Below are 17,767 nucleotides of genomic sequence, written 5' to 3'. Positions count from 1 at the left end.
CTGATGGCAACAGAAAACAGAACAATAATAGGAGTATATTTATTTTTTCCCGACACTTGTACTCTTTTGCAATGGCATTATGGCTGCTTTTCCTGCCAGGCTTTCACAGTGAGCTCCACTCGATGGATTAAAGCATTGGCAGAAAGAAAGATGTGAACCTGTTAAATGTACCAGCATGATGCACTCTGAGGCTTGGAGGATTTCCATTCTGATGGAAGAGGGTGTCCGGATGAGCTTTATAACAAGTGGCATTAATAAACTCTCTGATGTTGGGCTAAAGACAAGTTTTACAGGTACGTTTTTAAATGCTGTGTTTGTTTTCACTTCAGTGATTATGTGCTTTAATTGTATATTTAGCTACATTTATTATTATCATTATTTTTTTTTGAAGATATAACTTTGAATTTAGCTATTAAAAAGCGAAACAATAATCGTTAGCAACATGCTACGTCACTAAGAAATGCTAATTTTAGCAACTAGCTAAACAAAGTCACGCTCATACCAAAGCTAGGTTATTAGCCATGCGGTGGGGAAATACACAAATAAACTGAGTTCATGTAACGTTATTTTATTTTATTTTTTTATATTAAACGTTGATTTTAAACTAAAAACTGACTGAGCTTTGTGATTGGGTAACAAAAAGCTAGTTGAACTCTACAATTAAATAAGCCTAGTGATATTGCTGTACTTTACAGACTTGTTTCATAACACAATATTTTAAAAAAAAAAAAAATATTTTTGGTGAAATTTCAAACAAAGGAATTAGCAAATTCCAATATTAATGTATTAATGCTAATTAATATGAGCTTATCGTCAAGTATTCATAAATAAATGGCTTTTGGATGGTTTTGTGTTTTATTTTTTGTGTGTATAGTGCATATGGACATTATATGGTGTTGTTTTAAACAACAATATTTTTCACTATTGATCTTCAGTAACGTAATTCCCCAAAACAAAAAAGGTGATTTTGGTTATTTTCATGGAAGCCAAAAAAAAAACAAAAAAAAAACAAGTATTGTCTCACTAGTAACATCTTATTATTATTCAATTAAAATGATAAGAAAACGTTGTGTTTTTATGCTTTAATTAAAAAAAAAAAAACTTGAATGAAAAATAATTGACACCCAAAGAATTTCACTTGAACATTTTTTTTTTTTAAATGAAAATATTTTATTTACTTGAAGTGAATTATTTTTGATTGCAAATATATATATATATATATATATATATATATATTTTTTTTTTTTTTTTTTTTTTTTTTTTTTTGAACGTAACTTTGCCTTTAATGGCAACACTTTTTTCTCCATGGATATATCTCCTTCTATATCTTCACATATACACCAGCAGTGTTTTTCTGTTGAGATTAGATTTTAAAATGAAGTATAACAACTTACAAGGATGTATTTATGCTTGTTTTTTGAAGGCCCCTGAATTGGTCCAGTGCTTTGTTTGCTGTTCATTAGACTCCACATGGTTGATCTACAGCTGTCGCTACATCACAGCTGCTTCTGTTTCTAAAGCCAGCTATGCATACGTTTAATAGGAATAAGTGGATCCATTTATACCACTGTAACAGTTGTTCTCTCTCTACGCTACCCCTCAACTTTGGTAGACATGGTTCACTACTATCCAATAGTAGATTCACCTTTTTTTATTCTTTGCAAAGTCTACGTGCTAGAACATTTAGATTATAGATTCATTATTAGACCCACTGTTAATGCAGCTGAATGCATCTTAGTACAGTCTGCATAGATTGCATAGAACCAAATAAGTAAAGTTTTACAATAATCTTAATAAATAGTTTTTTTTGTGTGTGTGAAACAAACTTTGACAAAATGGGCAAGAGTCCATGCAATGCACGTACACAAAACACCACAAGGTGGAGACAAATAACAGTTAACAAAAAAGAGTAACAAATAATTTGCCCCCCCATGGCTGTGACCAAATAACCCTGAAACCATCATTTTGGCATTTATTTGGCAAAAAAAACGTTTGTTCATTTGTAATATGTTCTAGATTTTACTTAAAATAATGACAATTGTCCTTATTCTAAGTAAAAATCAAGGATATATAACAAATAACAATTACGTAGATAATTCATTATCTGTTTAAAGAACAGGAACATTGGTTTTAAAACAAGTGAAAAAAAGATCTAACAAAAATCTACTGGTAACTTATAATTGACTTCCACATAATAATTAAGTTATTCTTGTCTTCTTTTTGAATAGTATGTTAATGTTTCGTTGAACTTTTAAGTGAACTAACAACTTTTTTCTTCGGAGATCAAAGTAAATTTCCTGAGAAAAAAGTTGTCGGAAATAAATTAAACCTTATTATAAAAAAATCTAACTGGTAAGAAGAAATATTTTATCTGGCAAAAATGATTTCTTTAATGTGAGTCAACTTCTGGCAAATCTGCTTTTTTTCATATATAAAACCTGAGCCTTCTCTGTATAGGTCCTTAATCTTCTTTCATGTATCCATATACAATATATCAATGTACTGTTGCATACATTGATTTCTTTTCCTTGACAAAATGTTGAGGTTTGGTTGTCCTGTGGTTGTACTGCAGACTCCCTCCCTGTGCAGAGGCTGGATCACACAGTGCTGGATTGTAGTTCTGACAGCTGATTCGATCCCCCTGCTTTGGAAGTCCAACGCTCCCTGTCTATTTATGGCAGACGCCCCTCCATCCAGGCCGCTCACTTCAGCCCATACATGGTTGCTGTAGGATGAGATTACCACACCGGTTTTGGCGCATGCTGCTAACCAAACCGTTTGGAAATGTGTTGTCCTGCTTCGTACCATGAGTGTAAAAAAAAAACTTTCAGAGCTTGCTCACAAGAATGGACGTCATAGGAGCAGTGTTTTTTATTTCTAGTTGACTGGAGGATTATCCTCTTGTGTATTTCTTTTTCTCCAGTTCACCCCTCTGTTCCCCTCTGGTCCTTGACCCTCTCCTTCACCTCTCTCCTTACCACACTCTCTCTCGTTCTTTGGCCCTCTCCCTCCTTCTCTTGCTCCAGCAAGCCCTTTCTGGACTGATTTATTTGGCTTGGTGCTGCTACAGAGCTTGAGGGAAAGCACCGTGCTATATTTGTCGGTTGCCGAGGTCTGACTCTTTCGCGCTACATGACTTTGGATCTTCTGTTGGAGTTTTACCTGCTCACCTTTCCCTCCAGCCTCCTCAGCATCCGCTTTGTTACAAAGGGACTCGGCTCTTGGCGTCACATCCCTCCTGTAAGGATACATGGACCTCACCCGTGAAGTCCTTTTCTTATAGGACTGGAGCTAAAGAAAAATTAAGTTGTAAGTATTTGAACTGAAGGTTGAATTTGGGTTTTTCATTTTGAAGGGGACACATTTATGCAGCGGTGTCACCTATTCCCACCTTTATCAAAAAATTATGGTATTTATTTGAATTACTGATAAAGTAGTTTTATATTTTTCTTTGATCTCATTGAAGTTTGTGGTTTAAAACCATCAAGAAAAAATTACATTTTGAGTGAAATAAATCAAAATGTAAAGGAGCTTAAACTGCAGAATCTTTTTTCTTAAATATCTTTAGATTATAAACATTTCTCTTCGGAGTGATCATGAGTCTTTTAAAACCATATCAGTTGAGAAACACCATTTCAATTCAATTTTATGTATATAGCGCAAAAAAAAACAATAGTAGTCTCGTAGCGCTCATCACCCAAAATAAAAAGATTCTTAAGAAAAAAACCCAACAAGTTCACAAAAAATGCCTGTAATTTAAAAGGCTTTATTATTTTTCTTGCTTTAAAAAACTCAAGTGCAGTTTCACTTGTGAATTTTCCAATGTAACCTTGAGTATTAACATTCCAGGCTCCAGATTACAGCTGTGTGGTGTTCTTGTGAGCACCTGATCTGCAGGGTTTGTGTTTTGCTGGTGTATTGCCACAGCATTGGTCAGATTTCTCAACAGTTGAGTTTTCATAACGCGTGTGTGTGTGCGTGACAGACATAAGGAGAGAGCGTGTGACACCTTTTGGCAGTTGCTTGGTGTCCAGCACCTGCTGCATCCATCACAGTGAGCGACAGGTTTACTGGCCCTGCCACTGGTTTCTATTCATCCACGTATGAGCTTAAAACCATGGCACAACGTTTCATGTGAAGCAAACACAGGCATCAAAGCAGCTGTCCCATGACTATGTGTTTCTCAATACCCTTGGGAACAATTAGTTCTTTAACTTTGTTTTTTTTTTGTTGTTGAAGAATTAAGCTTTTGTTCTGTTTTTATTTTCACACGCCTAGTTTATGGTTTTAGGAGATGTTTCTTTGTTTTTGGTTTTTGACTGATTGCTCAAAAAAAATAAAGCTTTTGAGTTGTGATGCTTCTTTCCACAACAAGTTCAGAAGCAAGTGCTCTTGGGGGATGTAGTTTTTGTTCTCCGTCATTTTGGAACATCGTCTACTGTGTCTAAAACCACTGTTGTCATCTTTTAACCACGGTAAACAAACGTGCAACTTGTTTTGTATGAGGATCTTCTTTTATAGAGTGTTGCTTAAAATTTGACACAACTAGTTGGATTTAATTAGGCTTTTGGTTGTGTCTCATTTCAAATGAGTGATGCGGCAATTTTTAATTAGAGACTGACCAACTCAAACCCAGCAAAATATATTTTTTGCAAAAAAACATTTGTTTACCATCCTTAAAGTGAGAAAGAAATCTTGTTTTTTATTCCCAGATAATACCTAAATCTTAACGCTTCCTGAATGACAAGGTAAATTTAAACACAATTTTTATTAGCGCTGGGCGATATGTCTGTAAAAAGTATCACAATATGTTTAATATCAGTCAATATTGATCATTATTTTTTTTTTTAACCTATTCAAAATAAGGACCAGAAGAAAAAAAGGTCAAATTTAAAAAAATATATTTTAAACATAAATCTTTAACATTTACAAAGAGGTCAACAAAACTATGGAAAAAAATAAATAAATAAACCTCAGTTAAAAAACAAAAAAAAGTCGTTAAATGTACAAATATAGACATTAAATGAATGCTTGATCAAAGAAAAATACACAATTTGTAAATAATAAATCAGTGCACACCTGAGGTAGAACTAACATCTCTGACATTAAACTAACAGCAGGGTATGAAATAAATTTTGTCATTTATTTCCTCATTTATAATGAAATAATTTTCTAAACAAATCTGCCTACATCCCCCAGAATACCTTGCGGTTCTGGGCCAGGAGTGGTTTCAGGATTTTTTCTAACAGAGGTCAGTAAAATGATCAAACATTCTATCGCGTATATTTTCTATTGATATTGATTACATCTCTTAAGCAAAATATATTGTTTTTTCCGATATGATACCGATGTTGCAGCCTTGCGTATCAGCCGAAAACGATATTGATCAGATACGATATCATCATGAATCATACATACTTTTATTACTTTTTATTTTTATTTTATTTTTATAAAAAAATAATATTTACGTATTTTGTAGTGTGGAATGTTAGAAAAGGCTTGATCAAGTTACTCAAACAGAGAATAACAGTATTATTAACCAGTTGGTTACATACATTTTAACCGTCAACATAATATCTACAATTTAATAAAATAAATTCAAAATTGATTTGCAAAAAAAAAAAAAAAAAAAAATCAGAATTTTTAATCTGATATTCGTTTTCAGGCTGATATCGGACTGATATCGGATCGGGACACCCCTATACATAGTTAACGTTTTATCGCCCAGGCCTAGTTTTTTATCATAGTAAAACATTAACTGTTTCTATATTTTCCACCTCCAGCTTGAGCTGAACTATCGTTGTTGTTTTTGTCTTGTGCAGTTGTTAGCATTTTTGGATGAGTTGATGAGCTAATCTATTTATTTCTCTGTCGTTTGCAGAGTCCTCGGGTGGTCTGTGTGGTATTTTTAAAGTCAGCTAGAGTGAATTCCTTTCCCGTTGTCCGGCATTTGTTTCTGGGGGTGGGGAGCAGGTTTTGTTTAGATCAGAGGTTGTAGAGGTTACGGTTGGTGCTCTTTATTAAAAGAGAAGCTCCTTGAGGTAGACTGACACGTTTCCATGGATGCAGAGTTGGCTGAGAAGAGACACTTTATTAGAGCAAGTTTAATGGACATGTAAAGGGCAAATCTGTTTGGTCTGTAAAGATATCTTTCTTAATTTACATGTTACAAAATAATGCTCCATGAATAGAAGATGTTTCAAGATGATGCACTTGTAAAAATCAGCCAAAGTTGCACTTCTGGCAAGAAAATCTCTCTCTCAGTATTTCATCTCATCTGCTTTTTTTTCTCCAAGTTGTAGATGTTAAGAGTCTCACCTTATTTCAGCCGTCTGTGCTCATCGATATCCATATAAGAGCAAGGAAAGGCAGATCCCTACTCACACTGTCAGGCCTAGTTGATACAAGGCAGCAGAAAGGAATGCAGCGCTGGATCTTAAGACGGAATGTCAGAGTAAATGTTTGACAAGAAAGGAGAAGAAAATGAAGGTCCCAGCTGTGACGTATCGTGCTTCGTTTCAACTTGGCTGTCTCGTGCCACAAAGTTAAAAAAAATTGACGCGTAAAGTGAATTTCTAATTTCCAAAGTATCAGTTTAGTCATGATGGATGAACCAGTGAAATGTTTTTGTATAAAATTAGACGACGTCAGGAATTAGGTCAAGATTCTGGTTTCAAAATGTCCCCCAATTCCATTTTCAGCCCTCGTGTCAGTTTATCCTTTTCTGTTTTGTTTCCGTTTTTTCCCTATTTAAATGACTTCGCTGGCTATTAAACTTCTTGAAATGGTACCAAACATGTTAAATAGGTTTAATAGAGTCAACGACTGTGTGCATCAGATGACCTTTGGACATTTTACAGTTGCAAAACATGCAAGTGTAAGCTAGTTCTTTCTGCAAGAAATCACCCGTAGACGAAATTTGTTTAGTATTAGTATTAGTATACACTTACTCGACATTTAGCCACTCATTTTCAGAGGAAAATAGCCTGTAACTATGTGATATTGTTCCAAAACATGGATGGGAGGCATTTACGTGACATCTTAGGGCCTGATTTTAACAATTTAGATTGCTTTTTCCATTTGTTGATGTAAATTCTGCATTTTTCGTTCATTTCCACAATCGCAGAAGTATTTATTGTATAGGTACAATTTCATTATCATCTAATAACAAACCTGTTTTGAGTAGCACTTAATACACATTCCATGACAAATGAAGTAACGTTACCTAATGTAGTGGTCTTATTGTATATTTTGACCTGCAGGAATCTGCCTCAGTTGTAGTGATAGTGGAATGAGCTACCATTCCAGCTAATTGTTGACGTCCCTTTGCCTCAACAGCTTTTAAAATGCTCCTAAATACAGGCTGAGACCAGCTCCTTCACATGCCTTTCTGGAACAAAAGCTGCTGTTTTCAGTCTGCTTCTTAAAGTTCCCCCTTAAATTAGTAACTTGGAGGTGTGATGTCTTACAGTCATGAGCTTTACTTCTAAGAAAAGCCCAAAGAATGACATGATGGCTGTTTTGAAACTATAAACTCTAAGCAACCGGGAAGAGGGAGCGTGGGTGACTGATGTAGTCACGTGTTGAAATGAGAGGATAAAACTGTAGTTGAATAATAAATATTTTAAAAACAACAACAGAGGTGAAAGAAGTAAGTGAGAAAAAAAGGTAAAGTTGTAGGAAATTGGTGGTGGACCGACTGATGAGGACGCATTCTGTGTTGTGAAATAGAGAAAGAATTGGAAAGAAAAATAAAAGAGGAGTGGGATAAACATGGGTCGACTGGCTGACAGGGTGACCCTTTTCTGAAGCAGCCACTCACAACACATGTTGCCTTATTAGGGCCATCTACAGAGAGCAGAGGCAGGACAGCTAGGATAGTGAGGCACCTTTTACATCAAAGGGTAAACACAGCATCAAACAGTGGAAGTGAATAAAAAACAACAACAACACTTTAACTGTTATCTGTCTAGGCTGATATTTGAATTTTTTCCATCTCATTCCTGGGGCTAATATTTCCTGACTATGGGAGCAACTTCCTTTGTGATTATTCAATAAAATACAAAGAAGGAAAGACACTATTTGTCACAAACGAAGGCTGAACTCACTTTATTATTGTTTACAGTTACAGAACACTGCTGGTTAGCCTTTAGCTCTTGTACAGTATATACAAGTGCTAATAATTAAAGCTAAAGGCTAAGTATATACTGTGTATTCTGACTAAGTTATATATGAAATAACCCCAAATCAGTATTTCTTTCTGTCTTAGATGCTAACTCTTATATCAACTAAATTGTGAAGTACATCTATTGTAGTGACAACTTTTAAACAAATGAATGCTTGAGTGTTGTTGTAAATCTATAATGCTGTTTAATCAGAATCAGAATCAGAATCAGAATCATCTTTATTCGCCAAGTGTATGTTGTACACACGAGGAATTTGACTCGGTCAACTGTGCTCTCTCCAATAGTGAAAACATTCAATAATAAACAATCAACTAGAAAAGATGATAATAAGTATAAACATAAGTATAAATATAAACAGTAGTTAGACTAGAATGTGCAAACTCGATAAAATAACAAGATAATAATAATAATAATAATAATAATAATAATAGTATAAAAAAAGAAAATAAAAAGAAAATAATAAAAATAAAAAAAATAAGATAAAAAGAAGGAAAATAATAGAAAAGAAAGATAATAATAAAATATAATAATAATAAAATAACTGTAACCACTCTAATAGCGCCCCCCCCCTATCCATATTGCTTAATTTGTCATTTGCACATTTGTTGTTTTATGTCGTTGTTTTGTTTGTTTGTTAATGTTAATTTTAATTTATTTGTATTCTATTCTAATTTATGTCTGCCCCACAGTCGTATATTTGCACTATTATCCTACATTGGTATTATTCCTTACTGTGTGCTATTCTATTGTTGCTGCAATGTGAATTTTTCCTCTGTGGGATCAATAAAGATCTATTCTATCTAATCTAATAATCAAAGCGAGAAAGTTCTGTATGCGTGTGTGTGTGTGTGTTTGTGGAGCGAATATCTCCCAGACGCGGTATCTGTTCGACCTGAAACTTTGTCAACGGCTTCCAAATATCCCGAGTGTACGTTTGTTTTCATGTTTGTTTGACCGTTCGCTGTTGAGACTGGACGGACGGGACCCTGAAGTTATGACAGGACTCGGAAATTATTGGCGGGCAATGGCCGCAGCTGTGTTGAAAGAAAATTGCAAATTTCTACACGGATGGTATTATAAATGCTGAAATTTTCACCACGTGCTATATAATCAAATGCGCACCTTGGATGTACATGCTGAACGCACACAGAGCCGTTTAGAGAGAGAGTTGTGATAATGGAAAAGTTCCCGAAAGTTTCAAATAGTCCCTGCGGGTCCATTTTTTTTAGTATGTGCATGCGCGCAAACAAAAAATATGAAATAAAACACATTTATCATGCGCATGTCCCATACAATTAAACTAGGGAAATTGCACACACTATTTTACTTTGCACTCGCAAATATACCACTTTATAACACTACAGAGTACAGAGTATGTACACCTCTTTGTACATCCAACCGTCAAACACACACTCATTTGGCCATAATTGACAACTCTACTTAAGCCCCCACTATATGAATACATACTGTACTAGTTCTAATAATTAAAGGGTAAGATGTCAAAGTCAAATTGATTTATTATGGCAAAAAAAAAAAGAAAAAAGACATGTCTGGATGTGACGTGTGCTCTGCAAACACTGCAACGCAAGTATAGACGATGACATCATTCAAATCCCCTTCTATAGATGTGGCGATTTTGTGAAAAAGGAACAAAGTGGATAGGTGTGTTGTGTGTGAGAGGAAGCAGGTATGCAGAACTCAAGCTATTTGTTTCCTCTCGTGCCAAAATTCTTGCTTCAAACTATTGCTTTGTTTGTTCACAGTGCTTTTTGCTTCTAGCTATTATGGTGACATCGTTGTGATATAGGCAATGAAATGGTGAATTGTGGTGCAATGATAGAATTTGGGGAAAACAACTTTAGAACTGGAATAATAAGTTTTTTCCAGCAACAGTGGCCCGTGATGTATGAGTGTGCATAAAGGCATCTGATTGGTTCTTTCTATTCAGACCGAATGACAGGGATTGGTCAGAATTTTTACAGGATTGCAGCTTTTAGGATAAAAGGACTGTTTCACCCAGTATAACAAAAAAAAGTTTCTTAACAGGATCGTGGACTCCACCTTTAATATGCATAAAAACAGATAGCAGAAGTTATTCTGTCTGCATTGCTCAGTGGTAGCAGGTAATTAATACTGATTCACAACATTTATTGTTATTTCTTTTACATGAACATTGAGGAAGAAGAGTTGGAATTCACTGAATCTATAGTATCATCATTTATGATGAATCTTTGTATTTGTTTACTTTACATTCTTATCGTGTTCATGGTCAATGGGTGCAGGAAGCTATTGATCCATCAAGCTAAAATACAAATACAAACATGCTCCAAATGGCAGTTTATAAGATTCCATTTTACAATAAAATAAAAATGAAAATAAAATGATATCCATGCAGAACTTTTGACACTCTTTATAAAAGTGTTAGTTTTGGTGAAGAATGCAGCTTTGAACTTTGATCAAGAAACAACTGCATTGTTGCAGTTACAGATTTCATAGGATGTCTATAATGTACATCAAGTTAAAGAGTAACTAAACCCCCAAAACCAAAACGTATTTTTGCATGAAATAGTGCTCTTGATTGATTATTGTCCAACTCTTGACATTTCAAAGAACTTCCATTTGGCATATTTTGTTGTAAAAATGTAAGTGACTACCCTCTATGGGTTGAAACCTGGCTAATACAGTACAATTTTGCTATTGGCTGAGAATGGTGGTTTGTGACATTTTTGTGGCTTCTTACATCATGAACCAGCACTGTTGGACCCACCCCTCTTATAAAAACTAGCACTTGTTGACTCTGCAATCTGTGGTGAGTAGGTTGGCTTGAGAGAATTGTGAATAGAGAGGTATAGTGAGTATTAACTAGGTAGTTAGCATAGCATAGATTCTTTGGAGACTTTATAGTATAGACTAGGCGTGTCTTAGCTGTTCCAGTAGCCCCGCCCAGAATCAAGGCATTTTTTTAAATTTCCAGCCTAGACGCGCATCTACCAAAACCTCTAGGTTTAGTTGCTTTTAAAGAAAGTGTTCAACATCGCCCAAAAGAGTCATTATTAAATAAATAAAAACAACATTTTGAAATAAATACCATTTTGATAAATAACAGACATTTATTGGCCATTAAATTGTTAAATAAGGTAATGTTATTATGAAATACGTTTTATTATTATTAAATATTTATTTCCACAATGTTTTTTTATTTCATAATGTCCTTTAGTAATTATAAGTACTTTAAAACAATAACTTAGTGTACACCAAAATTTATTTTTTCCAAAAAATGAATAAATGAGATATTAAAGCAAAACAGTTTCATAATGTTATTGTCAAATGTGCTCACAGTATGAGGAGCTTTAATGGCATTCATCCTTTTTGGCTGAAGCACGACTGATTATGTGTGTGCTCATAAGCCGCCATCTGACTTCCAGAAATCCTGAACCCCTATCACCTCCTGCAGTCCTGCTGGCACTGTCCTCCAATCCTGTTCCAGAGTTTTTATCATCAAGGCTAATTTCTGCCTGTAATCTGATTAGGGCTCTGAGCTGCTTTAGCACCCTGCTGTGCTCTCTCTCTCCTTCTCTCTCTCTCTCTGCCTTTGCATGCACACATGCACAGACACGCGTGCACACATACACACACGCACAGAGATAGACAGTCAGGCTTTGCTTTTTGGACTGGGCTGTCACTGTGTTTGTGTGTGTGTGTGTGTGTGTGCGTGTATGAGGTTGTGGGGTTGTGTCATCACCTCCATACCTACCTGCCTGTTTGCCTGTAGCATTCTCCACTGCAGTCTCACCATCCCAACCACCTCTGTTCCCCAAGGGGAGTCTAGCGGCGTGTTATCCTCCTCATCTTGTCCCTAAACATGTTTCGTAACCCATGGATTTCTAGTTACCATGTGAACCATGTGCAGCCGTGTGGCTCAGGTAAGGCCTCAAGAAGAGGATCGATTTATCCCTAGTATTTAGTTTTTTTGGACATTATTAAGTGCTAGAGATTGTGTGGTAATGATTATAATAATGTAGGAATGTGGACAAGTTGAATGATTGCCTTGTGAAAGGACACTTCGGTTCAAATCTCGGTTGTGGCAGGAAGACCAGTTAGTGGAAGTCTTTGCCAAGTCTAGTTTTTGTAGACATGTTTAAAAATAGGGTTTAGCTAAATAGTTACTTTAAACTGACGTATGCAAAGGGTGGTGTACAGCAGTGGCTCTCAAACTTCTTTGGTTCAAGTACCCCCTTTCTCTAACTTTTGATTCCAAGTGCCCCCTTATGTCCGACTAACACATTTCGCTCCGAATTCTGAAAACAACAACAACTCTAGAGCATGATGATGGAATGAATGAGTGATAACACACATTTTAGAGATGTCACTCACTATGTAAATAAGTGGAATGAAACAGTAGTTAGTGCCTCCTGTTATTTGCATAGCTTTTTATCATTAGGGTAATTTCCCACCTGATGTGGGACCCTTGTATCATCATTTAATGTGTTTTTTGTGTATTTTGTTGTTGTTTGTTCTTTTTATTATTCAGTATATTTTTCTCTTATTTTATGTTTTTTGTTGTCATTTTTGTGTGTTGTTGGTATTATTTAACTTGTTCTCTCTCAGTGTATGTGTTTTTGGTGTCATTTTGTTTGTTCCTCTGTTATTTTTGCGTATTTTGTAGTAATCTAGTGTAATTTTCTTTCAATTATTGTTTTTTTTAATTATTCAGTGTATTTCCATCTTATTTTGTGTGTTTATCTTGTTGTTTTGTGAGTTGCTGGTAATATTTAATGCGGATATAATTTTTAACTAGAAATAAACAATCAATATACCAACATCCTATCCGTACGCAGCGCCCCTAATTGGCCTGTTTAAGTCACGTGACTAAGACTAAACCTAACCGTAAACCTAACCCTAAAAATTGTTGCGATATAGGGTCATAACCTAACCCTAAGACGCTACGTACGTGAACTTTGGTAAACGTACCAACAGCATCGGGGGTTGTCTGTACGGCAACCTTACGAATAGACACTTTCTATTTATAACGCTTTCATTTGTAATTTTCTACAATGTCTCTCTCTCTCAAGTGCCCCTGTAGTTCCATCGCGTACCCCCATTTGAGAAACATCGTTGTACAGGATAGCAACAATTATTGAAGGCTTAACATTCAACAGATACGTTATGTTGGCAGTGGTAGTGTGTATTCATTATTGTGTGTGATCTTCTTGTTGTCACAGATAATCCTTTCCACATTTTTCCTCACTGGATGACAGTTCATGTCCCACACCCCGTTTAACCAGGGTGTATATTGTGCATCTCTGCATATTTATAGAAAAGCCTTCTCCTCTCTCCCAACGCTCACTTTGGTATATAGTCCAAGCTTCTCTCTTGCACTGCCAGCCTTCAGCGGCCTGTTTTGTTGACAACTTGCAGGCGTTTCCAAGGGAAGGCAGACTGACACTCATGCAGGGGACTTTCCACAAAGCAAGAATTTTATGAAGTCCTGGGCAGTTAGATATGCAAACAGATACATACGCACACATGTTTATAGGATTTGCGATGACGGAAATATTTCATTGAGTCAACTGTTATATATAGGGAAACATTTGGTAACACTATTTGAAGTTTTATACATAAGGCTGACATTACGCTGTCATTATCCATCATTAACACAATGTCATGAAGGCTGTCATTAAGTGTCGTTTGCTAAATTATGACACCTTTGGAGCTATGTTGGCATTTTTGGGTTAGGTGGAGGGATCTAGGGGTTAGGGGAACGAACAACACTTAATGATTTCATGACACCTTATTCATGCTAATGACAGGTGCCATGTCATAATAATGACAGCGTAATGTCAGCCTTATGTATAGAACTTCAAGTAAAGTGTTATCAAACATGTTTTACATTTTACCTTTATCAGGGATGAAATGAATCAAAAAGAAATTTGAGTGACATTAAAGTAAAAACATAATTTGGATCACATGCAATATAAATGTGAATATTTTTTACAGTGTAATGTGGGGAAATGTTATTTTCTATTATTACACGCTGACTGAAAGCCTCAAAACATTGGTGCTCTGAATGCGTGTGTGTTGCGGGAAGATGATCCGTCTCCTATACTGGGAAAACTTTACAACTGGCTGCTGTTGCCATGACACCACGATGCAAGAGTCAGCAATCAGCTGGAAACTTGGTGTGAACTTTCTTAGTGCATTTTTCTGAGGGGTGACTCAACCACTGGCCATTCAGCCGCTGATATATCAAAGTCGTACCCAACAAAAGCTTTTTAAACAGAAGGTCAGTACTTTGTAAAGAAAAATAAATAAATAAAGATGCCCATTTTTTTTTCGAGGTGTTTGTTGTATTGCAGTGTTTTCTAACGAATTAAAATAAATGTCAAAAATAAAACACTGTAAAATATTTAACACTGATGTAGAGATGTTTAATTACTAATGAGCCTTTGACATTTAATTGTATTAGAAAATGTTGCTATCATTTAAAGACAACAGTGTTGTGGCAAGTTAAAGTTTTGCTTCTCTAACATTCTCTCACTTTTAACAGGATGGTACCACAGCTACAAGTGAAGTGCATGCGTGTGTAAATTAATTACATACAATAGACTGAAACTTCTCTCAGAAATATATCAGTAAGGTGGTGTGTAGCTCAGTGGGTTGAGCGCCCGCCCCATGTACGGAGGCTATAGTTCCTCACCTGCAGCGGGTCCAGGTTCGATTCCCGGCCTGGGACCCTTTCCTGCGTGTCATTCCCTGCTCTCTCTAACCCCCTTCCTGTCAAGCAACTGTCATATAAAGGCCACTAGAGCCCAAAAAATCCTTTAAAAAAAAAAAAAAAAAGAAATATATCAGTAAACTCCATTTTGACAGGATTACCATATTTTTTTTTACCTCTAATTATTTGAGTAGTTTTCATTAAAGCTCTTTAAAGGGATCCTACACAAATGTGGCCTAAAATCATTGAAATGTACTTATTAGAAGATCTATTCACCATATTCCTTTAATGCCTGTTTTCCACCATCTTGAAATCATGTGATCGATGACGTCACATGACCCCACTGCCTGTAAACATTCCATTGTTTTTCTTTTAGAGTGAAGCATTCAGCCTGCTTTTTAGATCATTTAACAGCTCTTTTGGTGAAAATGCCGACTTGTGCTCCTTTTAAAGCTGATACCCAGAGTTTCTGAGAAATGTCTCGATGTCCCGCCCTAAACAACTCCACTTCCTCCCCTGCCTCTGCCAATCTGCCAGAAGCCACGCCTCTACTTTTCTGCATGCGCATTGCGGACATAACAGGTCGCATTGATATAGGTCTATGGGTCAGGTGAGAGCCTAAATCATATTTACCTGTTTGCTGTTGTGACACGCTGCCTTGTTTCCGTGCACAGTTCCGCATTCACTTTGATTGACAGTCTCAAAAACAGGAAGTCGAAGCCTATTGGTTGGGCGATCACAGTGCTCGTTTCCATGTGTATAGGGTTCTACTAAGACGAGGCGGGACTTATATACATTGACAAATATGATTGACTACTGGCAGTAGACCATAGTAAAAGACTAGTTAGGTATTTTTTTGCATTTCAAAAGAATCATACATGAACATAGATTTCTCGGAAACTCCAGATATCAGCTTTAACTGCTCTAACAAACCTTGAAAAGTTAAAGATACCGATGTAACCATCTTTTGTTTACCAAAAGAGAATAAAACCCTGAAAACAAACTCCGATCGCAGGGGGCAAGAGTTCCAACTCTGCAATTTTGTAGTAGACAGTGAAGCAGAGAAGAAGAGCTCTCCTAAGGGACCTTTTTCTCCCCTAAAACAGATGTTCTGGTGGCTGAAGTTAGTGAGTAATCTAATCACGGACTGTTGAAGGACTTCCACCCAAAATGACTTCTATCCTAAACCATGACAAGATGGAGGTGATTGTCTTCAGTAACAAGGAAAATAGGACTGCTATCATCAAGTATCTTGAATCTCGATCTTTAAAAGCTAAAGACCAAATCAAAAACCTTGGTGTTCTGATTGACTCAGATCTGACATTCAGCAGTCAGATCAAATCAATCACAAAAACAGCCTTCTACCACCTAAAGAACATCTCCAGAGTGAAAGGTTTAATGACTCAGAAAGATCAGGAGAAACTGGTCCATGCTTTTATCTCCAGCAGACTGGACTATTGTAATGGTCTTCTGACAGGAATCCCCCAAAAGAGCATTAAACAGCTACAGCTGGTTCAGAACGCTGCAGCTCGGGTCTTAACCAGAACAGAGAGGTCAGAACACATTACTCCAGTTTTAAAGTCTTTACACTGGCTCCCAGTCAGCCTGAGAATAGACTTTAAAGTTCTGCTGCTGGTGTATAAATCTGTGAATGGGTTTGGTCCAGAATACATCAGTGAGATGTTAGTCAGGTATGAACCCAGCAGGTCTCTCAGATCTATGGACACAGGTCAGATAGTGGAGCCCAGAGCTCACAGTAAACATGGTGATGCTGCATTTAGTTGTTATGCTACAAAGAAGTGGAACAAACTGCCAGGAGAGCTGAAGTAAGCATCCAATGTGAACATTTGAGTTGCCTTGTGTATGAAATGCACTATACAAATACATTTGCCTTGCCTTGCCTTGCCTGTCCTCAGGGTTTGTGCGTCTTCAACAGTGCGTGATTAAGACTAAGACCCCAGACCAAACTTGTAAAAACAGAGGAGTAATGTTGTGAAAAGCATTTGTTTAGTTTTGTCAGAAAAGTTCAACCTTCTTATTAAACGATCTCCTGTACACACAAGTACAAGAGGCTTGCCTTAGAAAATTGTGCTATTCTTCTAAAATTGTTCCCTCTAATACATGTATTTGTTTTTCGTACAACTTTCAATTGAGTTGTGTTTCTCCTTGTAGGATTTGGATCCAAAGCTCCGGGGAAACTTCGCAGCTCAATTTCATTGCCAACCGAATCCTTGAGGTGAGAAAATAGAAACCTCTCTGTATATGTGACACATATGTGCCTTTGTATGATATACTATAGTATGCTGTCATTTGACCAATCAAAACTCTTCAGACATTCAAAAACCCTCCTTCTGTTTAGCTGCACTTACAGTATTTACCATATCCGTACATATGGAATACTTAAGATAATCATGTAAGTAAGTACTAAAAGCTGGAGATGCCTGCAACAGCTTATGCTAAGACACTTTTTTGTTCACAAGGCATTAGAACTATAATACCTTCTTTAGGAGCAGTCTGCACCAGTCCCTGTTATGAATTTGTCCACTCAGACTGCCCTGGTTGTTTTAGCTTTCAAACATTAGCACTCTGTTACAATGAGCTCATGAGTTGAGAAGAAACGCTAATTTTTTTCCTCAATATTGCAAATCAACCTAATTTTTGGTGAACAATTATTAATGTATCATGAAAAAGAAAAGAGACTTCAACTAAAATGAACAGTAAATATACAGGTTTGGCTTGTTTATTTCATTGTACACAATGTATTGCCGCTTGACAACAATATCCTACACAGCCTTGACTCTTCATGTCTATTTGAAGAAGAGTCAAGAGTTCTTAATCTTAACTCGGCTCTTGATAGATGTGACAG

General features: G+C 36.2%; 1 protein-coding gene across 9 annotated transcripts in view; it reads left to right on the top strand.

Moving 5' to 3' along the window:
- The first annotated feature begins 2,722 nt into the window (after positions 1 to 2,722).
- Positions 2,723 to 17,767, top strand: part of svilb (supervillin b) — a 61,572-nt gene continuing 46,527 nt past the window's right edge. For 6 of the 9 annotated variants that reach the window (XM_028473436.1, XM_028473441.1, XM_028473439.1 and 3 more), the window contains exons 1-2: positions 11,793 to 12,109; positions 17,074 to 17,137. In XM_028473436.1, the coding sequence (XP_028329237.1) occupies positions 12,049 to 12,109; positions 17,074 to 17,137 (125 nt within the window). In that variant the 5' untranslated portion in view covers positions 11,793 to 12,048. Of the gene's footprint in view, positions 3,310 to 11,792; positions 12,110 to 17,073; positions 17,138 to 17,767 lie in introns of those variants that run through there. The other 3 variants (XM_028473443.1, XM_028473438.1, XM_028473442.1) reach the window with 2 other exon arrangements.

This window comes from Gouania willdenowi, chromosome 17 (assembly GCF_900634775.1).
Source record: "Gouania willdenowi chromosome 17, fGouWil2.1, whole genome shotgun sequence".
NCBI lineage: Eukaryota > Metazoa > Chordata > Actinopteri > Blenniiformes > Gobiesocidae > Gouania > Gouania willdenowi.
This window is presented reverse-complemented; position numbering and strand designations above follow the sequence as displayed.